The sequence below is a fragment of the Amblyomma maculatum genome, chromosome 3 (genome assembly GCF_055883805.1).
Source record: "Amblyomma maculatum isolate TAMU_Amacu chromosome 3, ASM5588380v1, whole genome shotgun sequence".
Classification (NCBI taxonomy): Eukaryota; Metazoa; Arthropoda; class Arachnida; order Ixodida; family Ixodidae; genus Amblyomma; species Amblyomma maculatum.
This window is the reverse complement of record NC_139346.1, coordinates 180,247,927-180,269,324: the sequence shown is the minus strand read 5'-3', so window position 1 is coordinate 180,269,324 and position 21,398 is coordinate 180,247,927. Positions and strand designations below refer to the sequence as shown.

Genomic DNA, 21,398 nt, shown 5'->3' with positions numbered 1-21,398 from the left:
TGTAATAATGTGATGTTTGTCGTTGTGTTTACTTTCTTTTCATTTTCTGCTGAAATTGTCATAAATGAAACAAAACAAAATTATCACCCGAAAATAATTCATTACTAATTTGCCAAACCAGACGAGTAATTCATTAGGTTAAATATCACTTAGAAAAGTCATTTAATTACTGGCATGTCTGGCCTGCGGACGTACCAAGCCAAAATCGTGGGGCTGAGAGGTGCTCGGAGCCACGCCCACAGTGCTTTTCACACATGTGCCACAGGGTTATGACAGGATCTCTGGTAGAGGCCGGGAGGAAAAGGTGCATATAGGCTTATTTTTGTATGTAAATGCGTTCTGCTGCACTGCGTTCAAACCGATCCTTGCAGCTGCGCTGCGAGACGCTGCGCTTCTCGGAGATAATAATGCAATGCTTTTTATTTTGCTGCTCCAGGACAGCCAAAGTTCTCGCTCTGTCTGCATGGGCAGCGAGATACGATAAAGAAAGCAAGCAGACAAGACTGCAATAATAAGTAATCATTTGAGTTGTGCTGAAAAGACATGCTGCGCCATCTGGTATTCGTCGCGACAACCGGGGCCATCAGGCGCACTATATGCCTCCTCCCTCATGGCAGCAGCTATGAGGAAGTCTAGGAGACGGTTAAGACCATTTCCTATTTGGCTTTGATAATCGCAAACACGATGTCCCAGATGAAGACAAGTGATGCGGCCTCAATTAACAAATGGTATTATTATGCATATTTATTGCTCTGCTTGGACAAACTACAGGTCCACAGTATTGAATAAATATATTTTAAATACATTGGAAACTGATAACTGCGATATTAGAGTCGTTAATTTGAATACGCGGTCTCTCAAAATTAAATGAATTCCACCGTGATGAGCGTGAAGGAGGTCGGCGAGAACATCTCATTTTCCTGTAGCCAGTCCAAGTATCTCCTTCCACTTGGAAGCACAACAGGAAGCCTTCAAGCAGATGGATTGGACGTCTCCTTTTATGGCCTTCGTGTCTTTTCCGGTCGCGACAAAGCGTTACAAATTGTCTGATTCACCCTGACACTGGTGCAGTTATTGGCGCTGAAGTCATTGTGTGCTTATCCCTTGCGCTGCTATCTTTGGCGATAGCATCCCGACACGTTACGGGCGTTAGTTTTGCTATCGCTGCTTTTTCTTAAGGTCAAAGCAAAACGTCGACCGAGCGGTGAATGAGCACGCACCAGCTAGTCTTGAATCACAGGCCCGTAGTAAAGGCTTTTCCTGCGTTTAAATTATCGTGCGATTTTCTTTAATGAAAAAAAAAAAAGAAAATGAACCGTTGTAGTAAAGTTTTCTGAAGGAATAAACCTGGCCTAGATGAAAGGCTTGTTGGTGCTCCTATCCTTACGCAAACACACACATTTCGATAATGCCACAAGTATTAAGTGCTGTTCGTGCATGCTTAAAAGACGACCGCTTCATCCCCAACAGCTCTTGTTTGCAAGTCAAGTATATGCGCTGAGAAAGAAAGAAAGAGGCCGTAGTCTTACACGGCACTGATCGACAAAATGCAAAAGCAGCGAGCTTCGCATATCGCCGCGGTCTGCTGCCATGGCTTATCACCCAGCCGGCATTCCCGTGTGCCTACTTATCACCCAGTTGCAACGGCGACGGACCATTGCTAAGCAACCTTTATCGGCCCCCAGCCTACGGGTGTGCACACACGCTGGCCTCTCTTCCAATATGGCCGCCACTTCGCAGTAACATCGTTGCTGCCACACGCGCAGCATTGGGGCCACGAAAATGCTTTGCCGCGTTTTCTTACTGCTCGTCTTGGTCATCTGGTGCGCGTTGAATCTACCGGGTGTCAGATGTGACGTTGTGCTACGTGGTAACGGCTACACGGGAATCACAATAGCCCTGTCGCCGCGGATACCGCCGGAAGGTCTGCCTGATGGCTTTGCTCACACGGTCGCTGAACTCGTCGAGTCGGCATCGAAGAAAGTGTACCAGGACCTAAACGGCCGCGCCTTTTTCAAGGAAGTGACCCTACTCGTTCCTAGTTCACTCAGTGCTTCCAGCCTCGTCGACAACAGCAGCAGCAGTGGCGGCAACGTCGAAGTCACGGTGAGCTCTAGACCCACTTTCGGCTCGGCGCATTTTGTGATCGAGCCGGACAAATTCTCTGTGTTTGGTGAGCACCCATACACTCTGCAGTATGGATCGTGCGGAGTCCCCGGCCTCCGAACAGTATTACCGCTCTCGTACGTCGCCCACGCCGATGGCAAAGCTATGGCCGAAGAGTGGTACCGTCTCAGGTACGGCGTGTTCAGCGAAGAATCAGTGCCCAATACTTCCGAACAATACACGGAGGCTTCCGTTCTCAAGCACGGTGTTCAGTGCGGGTCCAGGAGCGCTCGTGAAGTGATTTTAAAGACAGATGAATTAAGCAATGTAGTCGGCCAAGATTTTTTGTACCAGCGAGTCAAACTGAAAGTCGTTAAAGAGTCTCCACTGCGCATTGTGGTAGTCTGGAACGTTGAAGCAAAGGAACCTACTCAAAGCCAATTGTCATCCACGCCGTACGCGCCTACTCTCACGGCGCTGAAGAAGTTTGCGCAGGTACTTGTTCCAGACGACGCGATGATGGCGTTGGTGGCTTACAGCACTGACATGTTTTACGCCGACAGTGCTCTCATCTCAATGAAAACCAAGACAGAAAGAGAACAGTTTGCCAAGAGCTATCCTAGATCCGATTACGACCCTTCGAGATTTGACCGGGCCGTTGACAGCGCTCTTGCCCTACTAGGCTCAAACACGAACGGTCAATCAAGACCACAAGGGACGATTCTCTTAATAACCCATGACAAGATTAGAGAAGATTTCAATGCAACAGTGCAGAAACTGGCTGATGCTGACGTCAGAGTCCATGCACTGCTGCTTTCTCGAAGTAACGCCGGAAATAGAGTAGAACCGCTCTGTCTTGACAATGACGGTAAGGTGTTCTTAGCGGAGGCATCCGAGAACAGAGCGCTGTTTTACACGCACCAAGCGAACGCAATGGCTGGTTTGGTTTTCAGCAAAACATCTTACGCCGAGACCAAGGCCCCGATGATGTTGAAACAGAAGATAATCGAACAAGTTCAACCGGGCCAAGAAGTCAGTGAGGTTTTTTATGTTGACTCTCATACCGGTGTAACGCTCAGGGTGGACATGATATACAAGGACGAAGATACGGGGTCGGATTACATAAATTACGTCTCACTGTCTTCTCCAACCGGCAAAAAATACGACGCGCGAAGCAAGGAACTGTCGCCTCAGGCGTTTAACGTGCAGCAATTCAAGATAGAGAGTGCAGCTCCCGGCCAGTGGACGTTACGCGTTAAACCTTCACATGTCGCTCTTGATCCTGCGAAGCTTGAAGTTTGGCTTGCGCCCACATCCGTAACTGATCCCCTCGTTTCACTTAATGCTTGGTTGAGCTCTAGTTTTACGAGCGTCGATCCTTCAAAACCGTTTCTCGTTTACGCCGAAGTTCGGAAAGGTTTCAATCCGATTCGCTACGTTAATGTCACCGCTACCATAATCGACCCGGAAGGAAGATTGGTGGAATTAGATCTTGTGGACAATGGGGCTGGAGACCCTGATATCACGGCTGGGGATGGAATTTATAGCCGCTACTTCACAGGCTTTTCGAAAAAGGGTCACTACAAGCTGTCAGTAATAGCCGAAGGCACTGGTGACAGCGTCGTCGTTAATGGCGCTGTTTTGGATGGTGGGTCATCATCGCCTCCTCGCTGCTGCGGAAGTCAGTTCCCAGAATCTGCGTCCGTGCCGACTGAACCTTTCTCGCGCTATTTTGAATATGGGTCCTTCTTCAGTATTCAAGACAGACCTGGAGGAGACGTATATCCTCCAAGCCGCATCACCGACTTGAAGGTGAGCAGTGTTGATCCGAAGGACAGGCGGGTCACACTCGAATGGACTGCGCCAGGCAACGACTACGACCAGGGTGCGGCAAAGGGCTATGATATAAGATACTTCGAAAGAGCCGTCGACTTCGCGCCGCTTTTTGACTCGTCCGGTAAGAAAATCGATCCATTCAGCATCGACGGTCTTGCTTACTCGCCGAAACCTTTCGGCGAGAGGGAGAAGGCTTCTTTTAATGTAAACTGTGGAGAGCCCGGAGATAGCTGCTACTTCGCGATCCGGGCCAGCGACGATTCAAACAATGGGCCGGTGTCCAACGTCGTCGAAGTCCAGTTTCCCAAGCTCACGCCTACGATTGCTCCAGATGGCGGCAGCGGTGGTGATCCAGACGGGATAGGGACTGGCTCAGATCTGGACAACGACCGCAACTATGCCAGGGGAGGCATGACGTCCCTACAGCTGGCGCTCGCCATCGTGCTTCCATTGCTGCTTTTGCTGATCCTAATTATCATCATCGTGCTCTTTATCTGCTTCAGGAGGCGAGGCGAAAAGAAGGATGACTCGAACGACAGTTCTCCGCGACCGCCAACCAGACCTCGGCCTATCATCTCAGCTCCGTTAACGCAAAATGGTTCGACGCCCAAGAAGGAGAATGGCGGCATCGACGACTCTACCGACAAGGTGAACCCGTACGCGACGTCGATGTACTACGGCATCAGTCCCATCAACTCTTATTCAGCCGATTACCTGATGGACGTGTACGAGGACGAGAAGGCGAAGAGGGGCCACCGTACTCCGACTGCGCCCGATAAAGCGGACCTGTCCTCCGAAGCGCCCTCGGGTGAGCTGCCCCCTCAGGAATTCTCAGCGCCGGAGGGCAAGGAGGACTTGAACGACGTCGGGCTGCCGTCCGTGCGTCCTTACGTGACCGAACTGAAGCCCGCTCGCAGCCCTCCGTACGGCACAGAATCGCGCGGCTCGCCGCCAGGGTTTTCGACTGAACCGAGGAGACAGACTTTTGTGTGATGATGAAAGTGTTTGCCGTTCAGCCATCGGACTCGATCATGAGTGCTACGTGCTTCTGTGCGGTGGCCCGACTTCGAAACCTTGTGCTATAACTCTGCCAAAGTGCACGCGTAAGGGAATCAGAAAGATGGCGTATGGTTTGAATACTGAAGGATTACGTGTACGGGCGCACGTAGCGGCGTGAACTTATCACAACGATAAGAGTGGACATTGGGGCCGATAGTGGTTCCCGCATAACATTACTGCGTGACCTTGTTTGTAGCATACATTGCTTGGTTTCATCTTTTCTCGCTGTGTTATGCGTTTTATGAACTCTGATTTTTGTTTTCCTGCGCAACTGGTTGCTTTTTGTTGCTTGTGCATGGCTTAGGCTATGGTACTTGTTGCAGAAGGTGACTCGTGAACATACCGATATTATGTGTCTGACATGAAATGTGGTGTTGATTACCTGCGACTGCCACTTGAGGACAGGTGTGACTGTTTCTGCACGCTTAGGAGTAGGCTGTTTCTTACGGGAACACACCCTAACTTTGAATCGCGCTCTATTTTATAGTTGCGATGACTTTTAACGCCCTGAGAATTTTACTTCTTGTATATATAGCTGATGAAAGGTTTTAGCTAGTTTGCCGACACAGTATTATTTCTGTGAAGTATTCAGTGCAACATTGCTTAGAACATGCCGCGTACGTACATCACATCTTTGCTGTGAAGATTGCGTGCTTTGGAAGACTTTATACGGTCCAAGATTTTACTCAGCAGTTTGTACGCCAGCAACTGACAGGTATGCCTGTTCAGTTCTCTGTCCGTTTGCTTGCGTGAAACAGAATAATAAAATATACGTTGCCTGACTCTGACGATTCAGAAATTTAACGCGCTCCGTCATATTGGTTCAAGCGTGTTGCTATGTGATCTGCTGAGACCGAATTTTCCAGTGTAGCGTTGTTTGGCATCTTTATGAAGGCTGATGAATTCAGCTCGGAAGCGCGATAGCAAAAATACGAACACCGCATTCACCCGAAATGTTGTACTGATTTCATTAGTCACCTTATGCTCTTGTCGCAGTATTTCCTCGAACCGATAGTGCCTGTCGACTGAAAGCACAATTGAAAATTGAAACTCGTGCGGCTGTATCGACTAAAACACTCCATTAGAACTTTTTTTTTTTTTTTTTTTTGGGGGGGGGGGGGGCGAGTTCGTGCATCTTGAACTTAGAAAACAGAAAACCGCAAGGGTAAAACAGAAAAACCAAAAGTTCTACGCGGCAATAACCTCACAAAATCTCATCTAATCGCATAGACTCTCATACGGTTTACATTATTATCAGAAAGTATCGTACATAATTTATGATTATGTTCAACAAGCTACGAGACCTTATGCAATTATATGCGACTTGTATGCGATTTCTTATGTGAATTGAGTGAGATTGTGTGAGAAAATGTGAGGTTATTGCCTCACAACTTTTTCAGTAGGCAACCACAAGACACAAGAGAACACAATAGGAACTGGGTTGAGCGACAGCATGAGATCCCTTGCTGTCGCAAAGTTGGTAGTTGCTTAATTGAGGTGGAAGGCTGAGATTAGACTTTTGTGATGAGTGTTTGCCGTTTAGCCATCGGACTCGGTCAACAGTGCTCACGTGCTTCTGTGCTGTAGCCTGACTTGAAAACCTTGTGCTCTAACTCTACAAAAGTGGTGCGTAAGAGTACCAGACACGCTGCACCTAGCCCACGCAAGCACGTTCGTACGGCTAGACTAAAGCAGAACTTTATATTTTAATGCGAAAGCATTACTTTGCTATGTTCAGATTTCTGACCGCATCCGCAAAATTTTGTCCGCAGCAGTTGTAATTGAAAGTGGTAGAAGTTGATGAGTGGTGTCAATCGATAGAGGGTGGTGTATTGTTGTGATAAGTTAATTAGGTACATGTTTGGAGGCAAAAAATGTAAAAGTTGACCGCAGCAGTTGTAATTGAGAAGTGATAGAGGTTAATGAGTGGTCTCAATCGATAGAGAGTAATTAGGACGAAAAGGTAATTAGGTAATTAATTAGAGGCAAGAAATGTAAAAGTAAAGGCGAAAATGGTCTCATTGGCCAATGGCTTGGCGCCACATTTGAATGTATCAAATGCTTAACTAGTTAGTTAGGTCAGACCTCCCCCTCTAGTAAACAACGTGACGTCACGGAACGCACGTGCGGCGCCTGCACGTGCGTGCAGTGCGTGCTTTCCCTTCCTATAAATCCCTTCCTATAAATCCCTTCCTATATATATATATATATATATATATATATATATATATATATATATATATATATATATATATATATATATATATATATATATATATATATATTGTCACGTCTCGGTAGAACACCAAGGAGAACCTAGCGATAGATGGTTTGAATGGTCGACCAGAACAAGTCTTGCGTTCAAGCTTCTTTCACTTCCAGGCTCGCGCTTGTCGTCTCAGATGTCATCTTTTGCGTCGTCTTCTATATGCGTCATTTGCCCCCCTCCTTAGGAAGCATCGTCTCGATGAGGTCAGTCCGAGTTGTACGGCTTCATACGCACAACGTGGACGACGTCTGCTTGTTGCTGGCGTCGCTTTGATGTCGACACCTTGTCTGGCACCACCTCATAAGTGACGTCGGTTAAACGTCGCTGGACAACATAGGGCCCGAAGTATCGCCGCAATAATTTTTCGGAGAGTCCACGGCGGCGAATAGGAGTCCAGACCCACACTTTGTCGCCAGGTTCGTACATGACATGTCGGTGTCTCTGATTGTAGCGTCGTGCATCATGCTCTTGCTGATTTTTGATTCGCACACGCGCTAGCTGTCGAGCTTCCTCTGCACGTTGAGCGAATTCCTCGGCGTCCTGATCGAGATCATCGGTGTCAGCATTTGGGAGCAACATTGCATCCAGCATAGTTGTTACTGGTCGCCCGTGAAGGAGGCTGAATGGTGTCATACGAGTGGTGTCTTGGCGTGCCGTATTGTAGGCGAACGTGACGTAGGGAAGAATTTCGTCCCAATTCTTGTGGTTCACGTCGACGTACATGCAAAGCATGTCTTCGATGGTCTTATTGAGACGTTCCGTCAACCCATTGGTTTGGGGGTGATAGGCTGTAGTTTTACGATGACTGGTGCCACTGAGGCGGAGAACGGTCTCCAAAAGTTCGGCCGTAAATGCAGTTCCTCGGTCTGTTATTATGAGTGCCGGGGCGCCATGCCTCAGGACAATGTTCTCAACGAAGAACCGAGCTGCTTCAGCGGCGGTACCCCTTGGCAGAGCCTTGGTCTCCGCATAGCGGGTTAGATAATCGGTGGCTACAATTATCCATTTATTCCCGGCTGTGGACGTCGGAAATGGTCCCAGGAGGTCCATGCCGATTTGTTTAAAAGGCGTCGTTGGCACTTGAAGAGGGTGGAGTAGGCCAGCTGGTTTTACAGGAGGTGATTTACGGCGCTGGCAGTCTATGCACGTACGTACATAGTGTTTCACTGTCGCCGGCAGTTTTGGCCAGTAGTATCCATGCTGTACTGTAGCCAAAGTGCGGGTGTAGCCTAGGTGACCGGCGGTTGGCTCGTCGTGACACGCTTGCAAAACTTCACTGCGGAGAGCTGATGGGACGACGAGTAAGTGACTGTTTCCCCCTGGGCGGAAGTTCTTCTTGTAAAGTACGTTGTTGCGAATAAAGAACGAAGGCATTACTCGGGCGAAAGTCTTAGGCACAACCGTAGTTCGCTTTTCCAAGAAATCAATAAGAGGGAGCAATTGCTGGTCCTCTCGCTGCTGTTGGGAAAGCGTTGCGTCATCTATGACACCTAAAAACGCAGTGCCTTCATCGGTAATAGTGGAAGGTTCGACCGGCGCTCGGGAAAGGCAATCAGCATCCGTGTGCTTCCTTCCAGATTTGTAAATAATGGCCATGTCAAATTCTTGTAATCGAAGGCTCCAACGCGCGAGTCTCCCTGAAGGGTCCTTTAGGTTCGTCAGCCAACAGAGAGAGTGATGGTCGTTAACGACTTCAAAGGGGCGAGCGTACAAATAAGGGCGGAACTTCATAACCGCCCATACCACCGCAAGGCATTCTTTTTCAGTTGTCGAGTAGTTCGCTTCCGCTTTAGATAGGGTCCTGCTGGCGTAAGCAATTACTTTTTCCACACCATCCTGGCGCTGCACCAGCACAGCACCTAAGCCCACGTTGCTGGCATCCGTATGAAGCAGTGTAGGGGCGTCGTCATCAAAGTGTGCCAGAACAGGTGGTGTCTGTAAACGCCTCCGCAGCTCATTAAAAGCTTGTTGCTGTTCTTCACCCCAGCTAAAGACAGCGTTGTCACGCATCAACGAAGTTAATGGCCAGGCAATTCGTGAGAAGCCAGCAATAAACCGACGGTAATAGGCGCAAAGACCCAGGAAGCGCCGTAATGTCTTTTTGTCCGTAGGTGTTGGGAACTTGGCGACTGCGGATAGCTTTTCAGGATCAGGCCGCACACCTTCTTGGCTAACGACGTGGCCTAAGAACTGCAGCTCCTCGTAACCGAAGTGGCACTTCTCGGGCTTTAGGGTGAGGCCTGCAGATCGTATGGCCTGAAACACAGCTAGCAAACGGCGTAGATGCTCTTCAAATGTGGCCGAAAACACAATCACGTCGTCAAGATACACCAGGCATGTTTGCCACTTAAGTCCCGAGAGCACAGTGTCCATCAGCCTCTGAAATGTTGCTGGTGCAGAGCACAAACCGAACGGAAGCACCTTGAACTCATACAATCCGTCGGGAGTGACGAATGCTGTCTTCTCCCGATCCCTCTCATCTACTTCTATCTGCCAATATCCACTTTTCAAGTCCATTGATGAGAAGTAACGTGCATTTCGTAGGCGATCAAGGGAATCGTCGATGCGAGGAAGAGGGTACACGTCTTTTTTAGTCACTTGGTTGAGCTTGCGGTAGTCTATGCAAAATCGTAAGCTGCCGTCCTTCTTTTTAACAAGCACCACGGGGGAAGCCCAGGGGCTCTGTGACGGCTGGATAACGTCGTCTCTAAGCATTTCGGCCACCTGGCGCTGAATGGCTTCGCGTTCTTTCGGAGCCACACGGTAAGGATTTTGTCGAATTGGGCGAATCGAGTCATCCGTAATGATTCGATGTTTTGTCAAGGGCGTTTGGCCGACCCGTGATTCGGAAGCAAAGCAGTCTCGAAATTGATCTATGAGATCCAAAAGGCAGTCCCGTTCTGAAGAAGACAAATTTGGACTCACATCGACGATGGTTACGGGCGTCTTGCACATTGGCTCTTCCTGTTGCAGTGAGAAGCAGTGCTGCGCATTTAGGATGCTGTCGAAAAAGGCCACAGTTGTGCCTTTCGGAATTTGCTGACGCTCGTCGCTGAAGTTTGTCAGCAGCACTTCGGTCTGTCCATCGGTCAAGTTGACTAGCCCCCGAGCTATAGAAACACCTCGGCTTAGTACCAGGGTGACTGCCCTTTCGGCGATTCCATCGCCGGTATGCGCCACGTCGCACTTCACTTGAACAAGAGAGCATGATCGCGGAGGTAATGTCACCGTCTCCTTGGCGACGCGTAAGGGCATCAGTGGTACTTCCGCATAACCAAGGTCTCCATGATTCTTGGTGAAGGCAACGACGCTATCTCGAATGCTGATTACAGCCCCATGAAGGCGCAGAAAGTCCATGCCCAAGATGAGGTCTTTGCAACAGTCAGGGAGAATAACGAAACTGCCGACAAACACCGCGTTTCCTATTGCTATCCGGGCAGTGCACTTCCCTGTCGGTGCCAGTAGCTGACCCCCAGCACTTCTAATTACTGGCCCAGTCCATTCAGTTCTTACTTTACGCAGCGTATCAGCCAGTTTCTGGCTAATAATTGAAAAATCCGCTCCGGTATCCACTAGAGCATGTACCTCCAGCCCGTCAATAGAAACGGCGAGGTCAGCACTAACAATTTCATCCAGGTTGTTCGTCTTTTTCGGCATTTGCGGCGGAAGTGCAGCAAGGTCGGCGCTGTCAGCTTCGTCGTCGGGGCTGCTCATCTGGTGCGGCATTTTCGGCGGTAATGTAGGCGGCATTTTCGGCGGTAGTGCGGCGATGTCAATGTTAATGTTAACAGCGGCGTCAGAAGCACAGGTTGTCGGCGGTTGCGGCGGTGGTGAGGGGTTTGGCATTTTTCGACTGGTTGCAACCTCCCCTCGCGAGGTTGCGGCTGTTATTTTCCCCGGTGAGGGCTCGGGGACCGCTGTCCGCTAGCGTCAGCAATGCTACGGCGCATTGGCGAAGGATAACGCTGTGGTGATGGGGAGGAGCGGCGGCGGAAGCCCCGGGACTTGTTTTCCCTGCTGACCGGAGGGTCGTCCTCGATTTGGGCAGTGTCGGCATTGAAGTGTTGGCGAGCAGAAGCAGGCGGAAAGGCTTGCCCCTCTTCGCGGTAGCGGCAGTACCGATACACGTGGCCCGGTTGTCCGCAGTAGAAACAGAGTGGCCGGTTATCATAACTGCGCCACCTGTCAGTTCGGCGTGGTTGAAAGCGCCTGGAAGGCGCCCACTGAGGTCCATGGAAGAGTCGCGTCTCCTGACGGCTCGATGAGCTCGGTGGGGCGTAGTCTGGAGGCGGGCGACGAAGGACTGCGGCATAGCTCTCATGTTGCTGCTCCTGGTAAGGTGCAGGAACGTCGGCCGTGAAGCTGACCGGTTGTGGAGCGTGGTATGGCTCCGAAATAGCTGCCGCGTTGTCGACGGGATGAGACTGGTTACATGGTGCAGACGGTGATAAGGCATACCGAATTTCATTCCTGACGGTTTCCACGAGGGCCTGTGATGACTGAGCCTTCGTAGCCGTAATTCGCTGGAGCTCCTCAAGGACAATTTCTCTAATGAGGCCTCGAAGAGCGGTCCTATCGGTTGCATTCAGCGCCGCCGCAGTCGTCGAAACACAGTTAACGGGTCGGTTGTACTGGCGGCACCGGTCTTGTAGGGCTCGCTCTATAGCAGTAGCGTCCTTAACGAACTCTCTCACCGTTTTAGGTGGGTTGCGTACCAAGCCGGCAAACACCTGTTCTTTTACACCATGCATGAGATGCCGTAGCTTCTTTGGTTCACTCATATCAGGGTCGGCACGGCGAAAAAGGCGAGCCATGTCCTCCGCAAACATAGCCACGCTCTCATTTGGCTTCTGGATGCGCACTTCAAGCAGGCGCAGCGCATTGTCCCGTCGGTCAGTTCTCGCGAAAGTGTCGACCAGCTGGCAGCGGAAGTCATCCCATGTGGATAAGCTGGCCTCGTGGTTTTCAAACCACGTTCTAGCATTATCCTGAAGGGCAAAATAAACATTACAAAGCTTCTGGTCTGCGCTCCACTGGTTTATCTTGGCCACTCGCTCAAACTGGTCGAGCCAGTCCTCCACATCTTCAAACGCTTCCCCGCGAAAGCACTCTGGCACCTTGGTATTCTGTAGAGTCACCGGCGTAGGGTTGGTATGTGCCATGGCTTGGGAGGTCTGAGGAACTTGGGCGTTTGAGGAGTCGTTCGGTAGGTGACTGTACTCCGGCGCTAGGCCTAGAAGGCGGCGGCTAGCACGATGGACAGGCGTGTCGACGTTTGGGATCCGCTGTGGACTGCCGGAAGGAGTCCTATGCATACCCCAGCGCGCTCCACCAGTGTCACGTCTCGGTAGAACACCAAGGAGAACCTAGCGATAGATGGTTTGAATGGTCGACCAGAACAAGTCTTGCGTTCAAGCTTCTTTCACTTCCAGGCTCGCGCTTGTCGTCTCAGATGTCATCTTTTGCGTCGTCTTCTATATGCGTCAATATATATATATATATATATATATATATATATATATATATATATATATATACATATTTATCACCGTGCCCGAACTTTCATCCCTTGTTTTTCTTTCTACTCGTTCTGTTTCGTTCTCTTATTTCTCTTGGCTTCTGTTCTACTCTTTTGATCTTCGAACGGCTACCTCCTAAAAGCCTTCACCCACCAATCCCGCGGGGGTGGTGCCGTGGTTAGGGCGCTCGACTACTGTTCCCAAGGAAACGGGAACGAACCCCGGCCGTGGTGGCCGCTTTTTGATGGAGACGAAAAGCAAGGCGCCTGTGTGCTGTGCGATGTCAGTGCACGTTAAAGAACCCCAGGTGTTCAAAATTTCAGGAGCCCTCCACTATGTTGTCTCTCATAGCCTGAGTAGCTTTGGGAATTTAAACTCCACAAACCAAACCAAACCTTCATCCACCTCCATGCCTTGCTAGAAGCTCTTTTTTCGCTTAGAGCGGTAAGACAAAATGCTGATTCTATTGTAGTGTTTATTTGTCAAAACCCAATTTATCACACAGGTCTTCCATGCCAGATTCGAGGTGAGCAGCTCTACTCGGCGGCGATGGCGCACGCTCGTTGCGGCGCTCGGTCTTTATAGTTGGCGGCAGATGGTAGCACCACGTGCCCACATCACGGACATCACCAAAGGAGGGTTTTTATACGTTTTGGAAATTACCAGCTTGCATCTAGCAAGTCGTCGTTGGCAGATGAAAAGCACCGATACCTTTGAACTTTCCTTTTGATACTTGGTAGCCTCGAAAAATCCCTAGCATGCCTGCGGTAGGGGATGGTTCGCACACGACATGGGCGGGGCGGTGATTTGTCGGGGATGCACTGGCAATCAGTCAATAAATCGTCGGATGTGTGTTTAAGGGTCCCTTATTTGTCTTCAATTGATGCAGAAACCTCGATGACGTGAGAGGGAATGCTTTGAATGCGCATCTACGGCACCCGGTCTGTGATCAAGCACTGACGGCGATCTCAGCCTTGTTAGTCACGCGGCATATCTTGCTAGCCTTGAACGGAGGCGTCAGTCTTTTGCAATGTGCCTAATTATATCAGTTAAATTTGCTAAGTTCATTTTGTTAAGTGTTGTACATGAACGCGACTTAAACGCAATGTCATAAAATAGGTCGATTACTGGGGCAAATTACAAGAATCTAGTTTCTCAAATGCTTGACAGATTCATAGCTTAGTATGCTCCGCTGTTACTGAACCGTTTTGAGACATAGCTAAATTAAAAAAAAAATTGTTCGCTTGCAAAATGAAATCAACGCTTAAATAACATAGCAAACGAGAAGTTTATCCTTCTAGTGCCTGCTGGGACCGAAAAATAGGCAGACAAGGCAATATTGTCACGAACGAAGATGAAGCGGACAGTGGCACGGGCAGGAGTGCTCGCGCAAATCCCGCCGGCAGTCAATAATTGATTGATTAAAACTATTTTTCACCTATATAGGAGGCCCCCTACTCCCCGCTCCTGGCACGCAGGCCTGAGGAACGGGGGCTGGAACCTCCGCAACCAAGGACTGGCGAATATACATTGGTTATTCGCAGCCTCAGCCGCCAGGCGGACGGCTTTTTGATGGTCAGCGGGGACGTCGCTTCTCCGCTGGGTTACCCAGGCTTCTCTACTGCGAAGCGAGGGGGACCATCGACCATATATGTTGGGAATGCCCTAGGTCTCCGGGCGCTAGGGACGACATTAAAAGTAGAGAAGCCTGGCAGTCACTAAAATACCGCCTCATCGTCATCGGCCATCTCTTTGTTCCTGTGTTCGTCTTGCCGCTCCGTAACAATATGTTAAGGAGGTCGCTTACCTGATCTGCAGACCAATTCCACGCCATGAATTCTAGAATCCGCGCAGAACGAACTTTTCGCGAGTATAGTGTGTTGCTTTTCACTGGGGTCTCGACGATAATGCATGCTGGTGTAATGACACAAGAAATGAGGTAAAGCTAAGGAGGCATGTCACTTGTTACGACCTTTTTTGTTTGTATTTTATAACCCAAAAAGACACGCTGCTTCCAAACCAACTCGTATTGACAAACATATTTCAACAAATAACGCATACATAAGCGGTGACCGCTTGTTTGTCGCAAGCCTAACCGTATAGGGACCGGGCGCCCGTTGTATGGCGCCACCGTCGCCTCGGTGGAACAGCGCCGCCCGCGGCTGAGTGCCGAAACAGCGGAATGCCGAGGCAGCTGAGCGGCGCAGTCGTTTCCGTTCTGCGAGGCGTTTTTGAGCCTGTCCTTACCCGTCGTTTTGCGGTGTGGCTTTGAGAGCTTTGAGCTGTTTGAGTAATCGCAAGTATTTTTTGACCGGGAAATCTTGAAAAATAAAAGGGCCGTTCTCGGCAGGGCGTGCGTTTTTTTTTCTTTTTGAAACCGCCCGGCGCATGGTATTTCTGTTATATACTCGAAAATGCCGCGCGCGTGATTTCACCATGCTATAGGAACACCTTCGTTAGGCACTTGTTAAGGCAACTTCGAAGATGGGAATTGCGCCTGCACTGCGCGTCCATATTATATTAGGTCTAGTCGAAACCTGCCTGAAGATCAAATACTGCCGAGCCGTGTAGCCGTGGCGCTGTAGTAGTGGTAGTTGTAATGGTCAGCGTTCATGTAAAACGAAAAAGATGCTGCACCTGTCGTTTTTGGTAATAGCTATAGGTTCACACGATTCAGAGTAGAATAATAGCAAATGACATTCCAGTTTCAACCTTGCAACGAGAGCTGCAAAAGGAGAAAAATAAACAAGCAAGACAAAAGTAGGATCCTATTTATGGTTGGAATAGCAAACACACATGTACTTCCAGGACTTCCGGCACAATTACGCTGCAATAGCTCACTGAACCCGGCATTGAGACTATCAAACTTAATCATAATATAAGCCAAGTGAGTAATACCCCCTCAGCATCATTTTTACATATACGACAATGCTCTTGTTGAACACGTCGGAGCTGCTACATATAATTGACTTAGAAAATATTATACTATACATGCCTTTCTCCCGACATGCTGCGGATGTTGTGAAAAGAAAAAAAATTAATTTCCTGCTAGCGTTCTCTCAGCGCAGGAAGTTCAATGCGATTGACCGCACCTGCCTTGAACATCTGAAGGCAATAGTCCAATACTGTCAAACTGTTAAATACAATGAAAAAAAAAACTCAGTGTGATGTGTTGTAAGATAAGCCACCGACAACTAAGAGAGCGTTCTATTGTTAAATGAATCCCTCTGATGGCTCGTTCGCTAAGGTGCTCTACTTTCTAAGCGCACCACGAACTTGCGGTGCCGATACCTAGCTGACCTCGATATCTGATGAGTGTGAGGGGACACTACCATGTATGTAGTTTTCTATTTGCACGTAAAGGAATCCGGATAACTGAAAGCCATTCCTTTTACAACTTTGTTACTGCAGCTTGCCGGACTGCTGCTAAATCTGTTTACATTGGCCATAGAAGTAATTTCTGAGAGAGATAAAACGGTCTTGTCATACTACGCCACAATCAGGAAATCTCATGTTCACTAAAACGCCGATGATAAACTCATGTATTTAGGCGGGCCAGAAAATGGACGCTGCTGAGAAAATACGTAAAGCCGTGTCAGGTGCAACGTGAATGCGAAAAAAAAAAAACTGCTACACGTACTTCTAAATTCAAACAAAAATGCTATGTTCATGCTCGTTTCCACAAATTAAATTGTATTTTTTTTCTTGCTCGACTTTTATATGCAGCCGATAGCAGATTTTGTGACCATGCGGTATTGATTGAGCTGTGAAATGAGTGATTTTATTAGGCGAAATGGACATGCCACAAACAAATGTTAACAAATTCTAAGAGTATCAACGCAGAGCTGTCAGCGCATTTTCATTGGTTGACAAACGAAAAGAGGAAAAATGACAAGATTATGGTAATGGGAATTGTTCATGTCTCCTATCTGCTCTTTCTGTTAAGAAAAAAAGTAAATTATCTTTGACTATGTCAGCGAAAGTATCTGCACAAACATTGTCTCTGCCCATCACTGAAGATCGTAACGCAGCCCGAACGACGATGGTTGAGCTGCCTTTTCTTTTTCCGTGCTGGGGTTTTCTTGTACAAAGGCGGGGAAATGATAGCGTTGTAACTTATGCTGTTGGGTTACTTCGATTTCCAATTGTCAATAAAGTGACTACAGATGAAGGAGTGCGGCTTCGACTCCGAGACTCTCGTGCCGTCACTCCTGGGAAACAGAAGGCACAGAGCATCCGGTAGCAAGCGGAATTTTAAAAATTCGGCACTTTTCATGATTACACAATAACCAAATACGTAGATTCGTGCCTTTGCCTTTCAAAGAACCATGCTTAGGTCACCCGCCACTCATGCTTCTGTGGAAACCAGCAGAACTGAATCGACTTAGAAAGGTCCGACGAGTTTGCGTAGCTGCCAGTGGAGCCAACAACGCAGCATGTTTCGCCAGCCTTGTTTGGCCAGACTTCATTTCACTGGACATATTCACACAACTAGCCCAACTTTCTGTTCTCTTGAGGATATATTCACGCACAACGTCATCTAAACCTTAGGATTTCCAATTTCCACACAAACCAACGACAAACAGTACGCTCCAATGCTCTGGCAATGCGCCGGCCGGGGGCCGGCGCATTCCGGCGATAGAGTGATGCGCCGAGAGGCGGCGCCACCCGTTCAGCTGTCCGGTCCCTATATGCACTGATGGGTGCGGCATGGCGATTACTCCATCATCGCCTTTTGCCGAGTATGGAGGGACAATAGTACTTATTTAAATGACGTCATGAGCACTATTTTGTGGTGCAGAGCACAGCTTCATTAGAGCAAGCCGAAATACGAAAGGATAAACCGATTAGATATGTTGCCACCTTTCCACGTGCTTCATGCACCACAAAATGGCCTTAACTGTGACGTGTGTGCACACCAAGGAGGTTGTAAAAAACTGCTGGAGAGGGTGTCCCCTATACCGGCCTGTGGGCTGGGGCGGCCATCTTGAGGCGGGTAAGTGGCCTGCCAATTGCGCGTGGAAGCGCTGTTCGCGTGCGTTGACAGTGTGTTTCAAGTGCTTAAAGGATATTTAAGTTTTGATGCAATGTTGTGGGCTATCAGATGATCCATACTGGATGTCTCTGAATCGACCTGAACCGCTTAAAGTTTTAAATATATTGGCGATATTTTTAAAAATCGAACGTGTCTGAGTGGCCTGGGAGCAGCTGGCCTGACTCGGCATCCAAAAACCATGGAAAGGTGATTCGTATCCAAACGTCCCAGCTTTATTAGCAAGACGAGTTATTAGCGCCTCCCAACTTTATGATGTCATTTGACCTAGTTATGTTGCAAAACTACTCGAACAACCACTGCTTGCTCATGAAACCATGCCAACACACAACGCCGGAGTTTCTGTAGAACGGTGCCCCTAAAGCAATCGCGCTATTATTTAGATGTAATTGTTAAAATACTTCACAAGGAGGTCTGAACAGAGTTGCCAGGGCGTTCTATGCATCCTTACATTGTGGTACTCTGGATTGGCTAATACCCCTCTGTTGACAAAAGCTGCTCGTCGGAGCCCGAGTGGGTGAGGCGTACCAGCTGGTCTGCTTCAACAATGTATTCATTTGCCCAATAAATCACGTTTAAAGACTGACAAATAAAATAGGCGGTGCCTACTGTGTCGTTCGACGTGTTCGGTTACGGCCGACGGTGCAGCGATGCGTACCGCATCCCCATCCTCTCTATGCAGTATCGTTTGCACGGCTTGTTGCTGAGCGGAACAACAAAAAGTGTGCGGCCTTAGCATGAAAGTACACGAGTTAGCAACGCTTGCTGCACTTTATGCCGCGAGCTGTCTGAGCTTACCGCGGCGGCTGGGCTCGCGAGCGCGGGGACGGCGGCGCGGCGCCGTGCAGTACTCCCTAGTCGTCGCTAGGCCTAAAATGTTTCGCTTCGAAGCCACGGTGGACGGCGCTTTGGAACTGATCAACGCTATGGAAAATGGTCTACTCATGAAACTGCCATATTGTGAATTCTATTCTGTCAGTGTAAAAGAACAACATGAATAACTTTAGCGACGCACTAGTCGCAAAGCTACTGTACAAACAGAGCGGTTGAGCCGCGATACACCGGCGGCTGCTGGCTTGAACAGAAACTTGCTTGAATCGCTGTTAACGCTCTTACCAGCAATTCGCCGCTGGTCAGCGATCCTCAAGGACGGTTCAATCTTGATATTCGGCTCAGTGTTCCAGACGCCCACAAATTTTAGCATGCTTTATTTCTGATGCCGGCGCTAGCGATCCGCCGTGTCTTTGACTCGTTCGCTTGCGGCATGGGGGAGCAGGTGCAACCACGGCGGTGCCATCGTGCGGCGCTGGAACGCGCTGTTTACGCATCGTGGATGGCACTCCAAAAACCACATTAAAGATAAGATATTAGAGACTTTTAGCTTACCGCTGCCGTCTACCGCTACCGCGTGCTGTCAGCACAGCACGCGCTGAATGGTCACTGCGTGCGGAGTCCGGCGGAATTCGACAGGAACGTGGCGCCATCTGTCGGCGTCTGGGTTATCTGCGCTGCGTACTGACTCGCGCGGTAGCGGTAGACGGTAGCGGTGAGCGGCAGAGCTACACACACACAAAGACGTGAAAAATGAGCGACAGGGAGGTACGCTTCACGAGAACGTTGGCTTCGCGTTCATGCTGTTGGTTGATCGCGCTTGCACTTCCGGGTGAACGAGTGAAATTTTCTATTTTCGGCAGATCAGAGCGTCGTGCGACGCTTGCCGCCGTCGCGTTCGCGTGAGTTTTCGCGTACATGTAGCTCAGCCCAACGTTTATAGAAGTATATCTATAAACGTTGGCTCAGCCTTTAAGCGTAACCATAGTTAAGCCGGCCGCGTACTAGGTTAAACAGTCATGCGCGCGTGTCAGTGCTCTTGGTATGATGCCCGTTTTGATCGAGAGGTGGCGCTAATGCCGCGCTCCGCAGCAATCAGCCAATCGCTCAAAAATGCAGGTAACAAAATGATTCCATGAAAGAAAAGGAAAGGCAAACATAAACTTCCAATAATATTTCTGTGCAGCGCAGGCCAACGAACCATATCCTGTAAAGCGATAGCCGGACAGCGCAATACTCATCCGAAGTCTCTGTTCTGTTTGTTGTCGTAACCGATGTACATTGACATGTCGCCGTGAAAGGGCTCGGCTGAGCGCTGGTTTGTATTTCATGCTCAGGCCTCACCTCAAAATTCGTGCTAATCTTTCGCCTTTTACTTACGCGGATGATGTTACCCTCTTCTTAGAAGATGTGGACAGCCTTGCAGGGGTCTTTACAACTTACAATGTTTATTCCACTTTGTCGGGTGCCAGAGTGAACATCGATAAGTGCGAAGCACTAAATCTGGGAAATAACGACATCGCTTTGCCAGGTGGAATCAGACAAGTGGATCACATGCGTATATTGGGCGCTATTTTTTGCGCAAGTGGTGTTTCCCCGCACATGTGGAAAGATATTGTGAGCGGGATACGACGACAGACTGAAGCTGTGTCGGCAGGATCTTTGTCTTTGGAAGAAAGAGCTTATCTAATTAAGAACGTAATGTGTAGCAAGCTCTGGTTTGCAGCACGAGTGGCCTTACCACCGTCATCAACGGTACGCACAGTAAACACTCTCATCTTCTCTTGGTTCTGGCTTGGGAAATCGCAGTACGTAACACAAGCATCCCTCCGTCTTCCTAAGGCAAATGGAGGCTGGAGCCTACCTTGCGTCGTCACTTTCAGCAGACTTCTCTGTACAAAGTGCACTTGTGATCTTCTAGAAGACGAATCTTTTCAAGGAAGGGTATTATTATTGTATTGGTTAGGCCATTACAAGCGCACTCTAGTGCCTCGAGGCCTAGGCAACTTAGCACCAACAGCTGTTGTACCAGCGCCCCAGTATGCTGCTGCAGCACGTATGTATGCACAACTTGAAGCGCTTCCGAATGTGTTGTGGCGCTCAGCACCAGTATCCAGGCTGTGTGAAACCATGTGTATGTCGGCCCCGCCTTCGAAGTCTTTGCCAGGTCCGACACACAATTGGAAACCTGTATCTTCGCGTGACTTGCCATCGACTGTCAGAGATGTCTACTGGCAGTACTCGTGGGGCATCTTGCCAACCAGGGACAGGCTGAATAGATGGGGCATGGTGCCAAATAATAAATGCATAAACTGTGCTCAAGTAGAGACTAATAATCATCCTATAAAAGAATGTGTAGTCGCGTCTACTATGTGGAAGTTTGTTGGGAAGGTATTCGGTGTGTTTCCTACACATGCCCCGAGACAGCGGAATAAATTTGAATGTTTGGTGTACTATACAGTGATGTATGTACTGTGGCACTTCCGTAATGTTTCCGAGAGGTCGAGAAGACAAAACAGAGCAATGTTTCCCAGGTTGCGCAAATTGCGTACAATCATTCATGCTCATTTAGAGGAACGGCTGTTTGTTTTGGGGGAACAAGAGTTCCTCCGTCAATGGTCAACACGATATTTTCTTGTATCCAAAAACAGAGTGTTTTTAACTGTTTGAGGGTCTTTGATGTAACATAGCGGCAAGCTCAGACCCACACCAGCAGCTGTGTAAC

The 21,398-nt window shown here is 48.9% G+C and overlaps 1 protein-coding gene across 1 annotated transcript; it reads left to right on the top strand.

The window, feature by feature from the left end:
* Positions 1-1,653: 1,653 nt before the first annotated feature.
* Positions 1,654-5,784, top strand: LOC146197071 (calcium-activated chloride channel regulator 1-like). Its single transcript, XM_084598805.1, has one exon. It carries the CDS (start codon positions 1,783-1,785, stop codon positions 4,933-4,935), a length of 3,153 nt encoding a protein of 1,050 aa, XP_084454931.1. The 5' UTR covers positions 1,654-1,782; the 3' UTR covers positions 4,936-5,784.
* Positions 5,785-21,398: the final 15,614 nt, after the last annotated feature.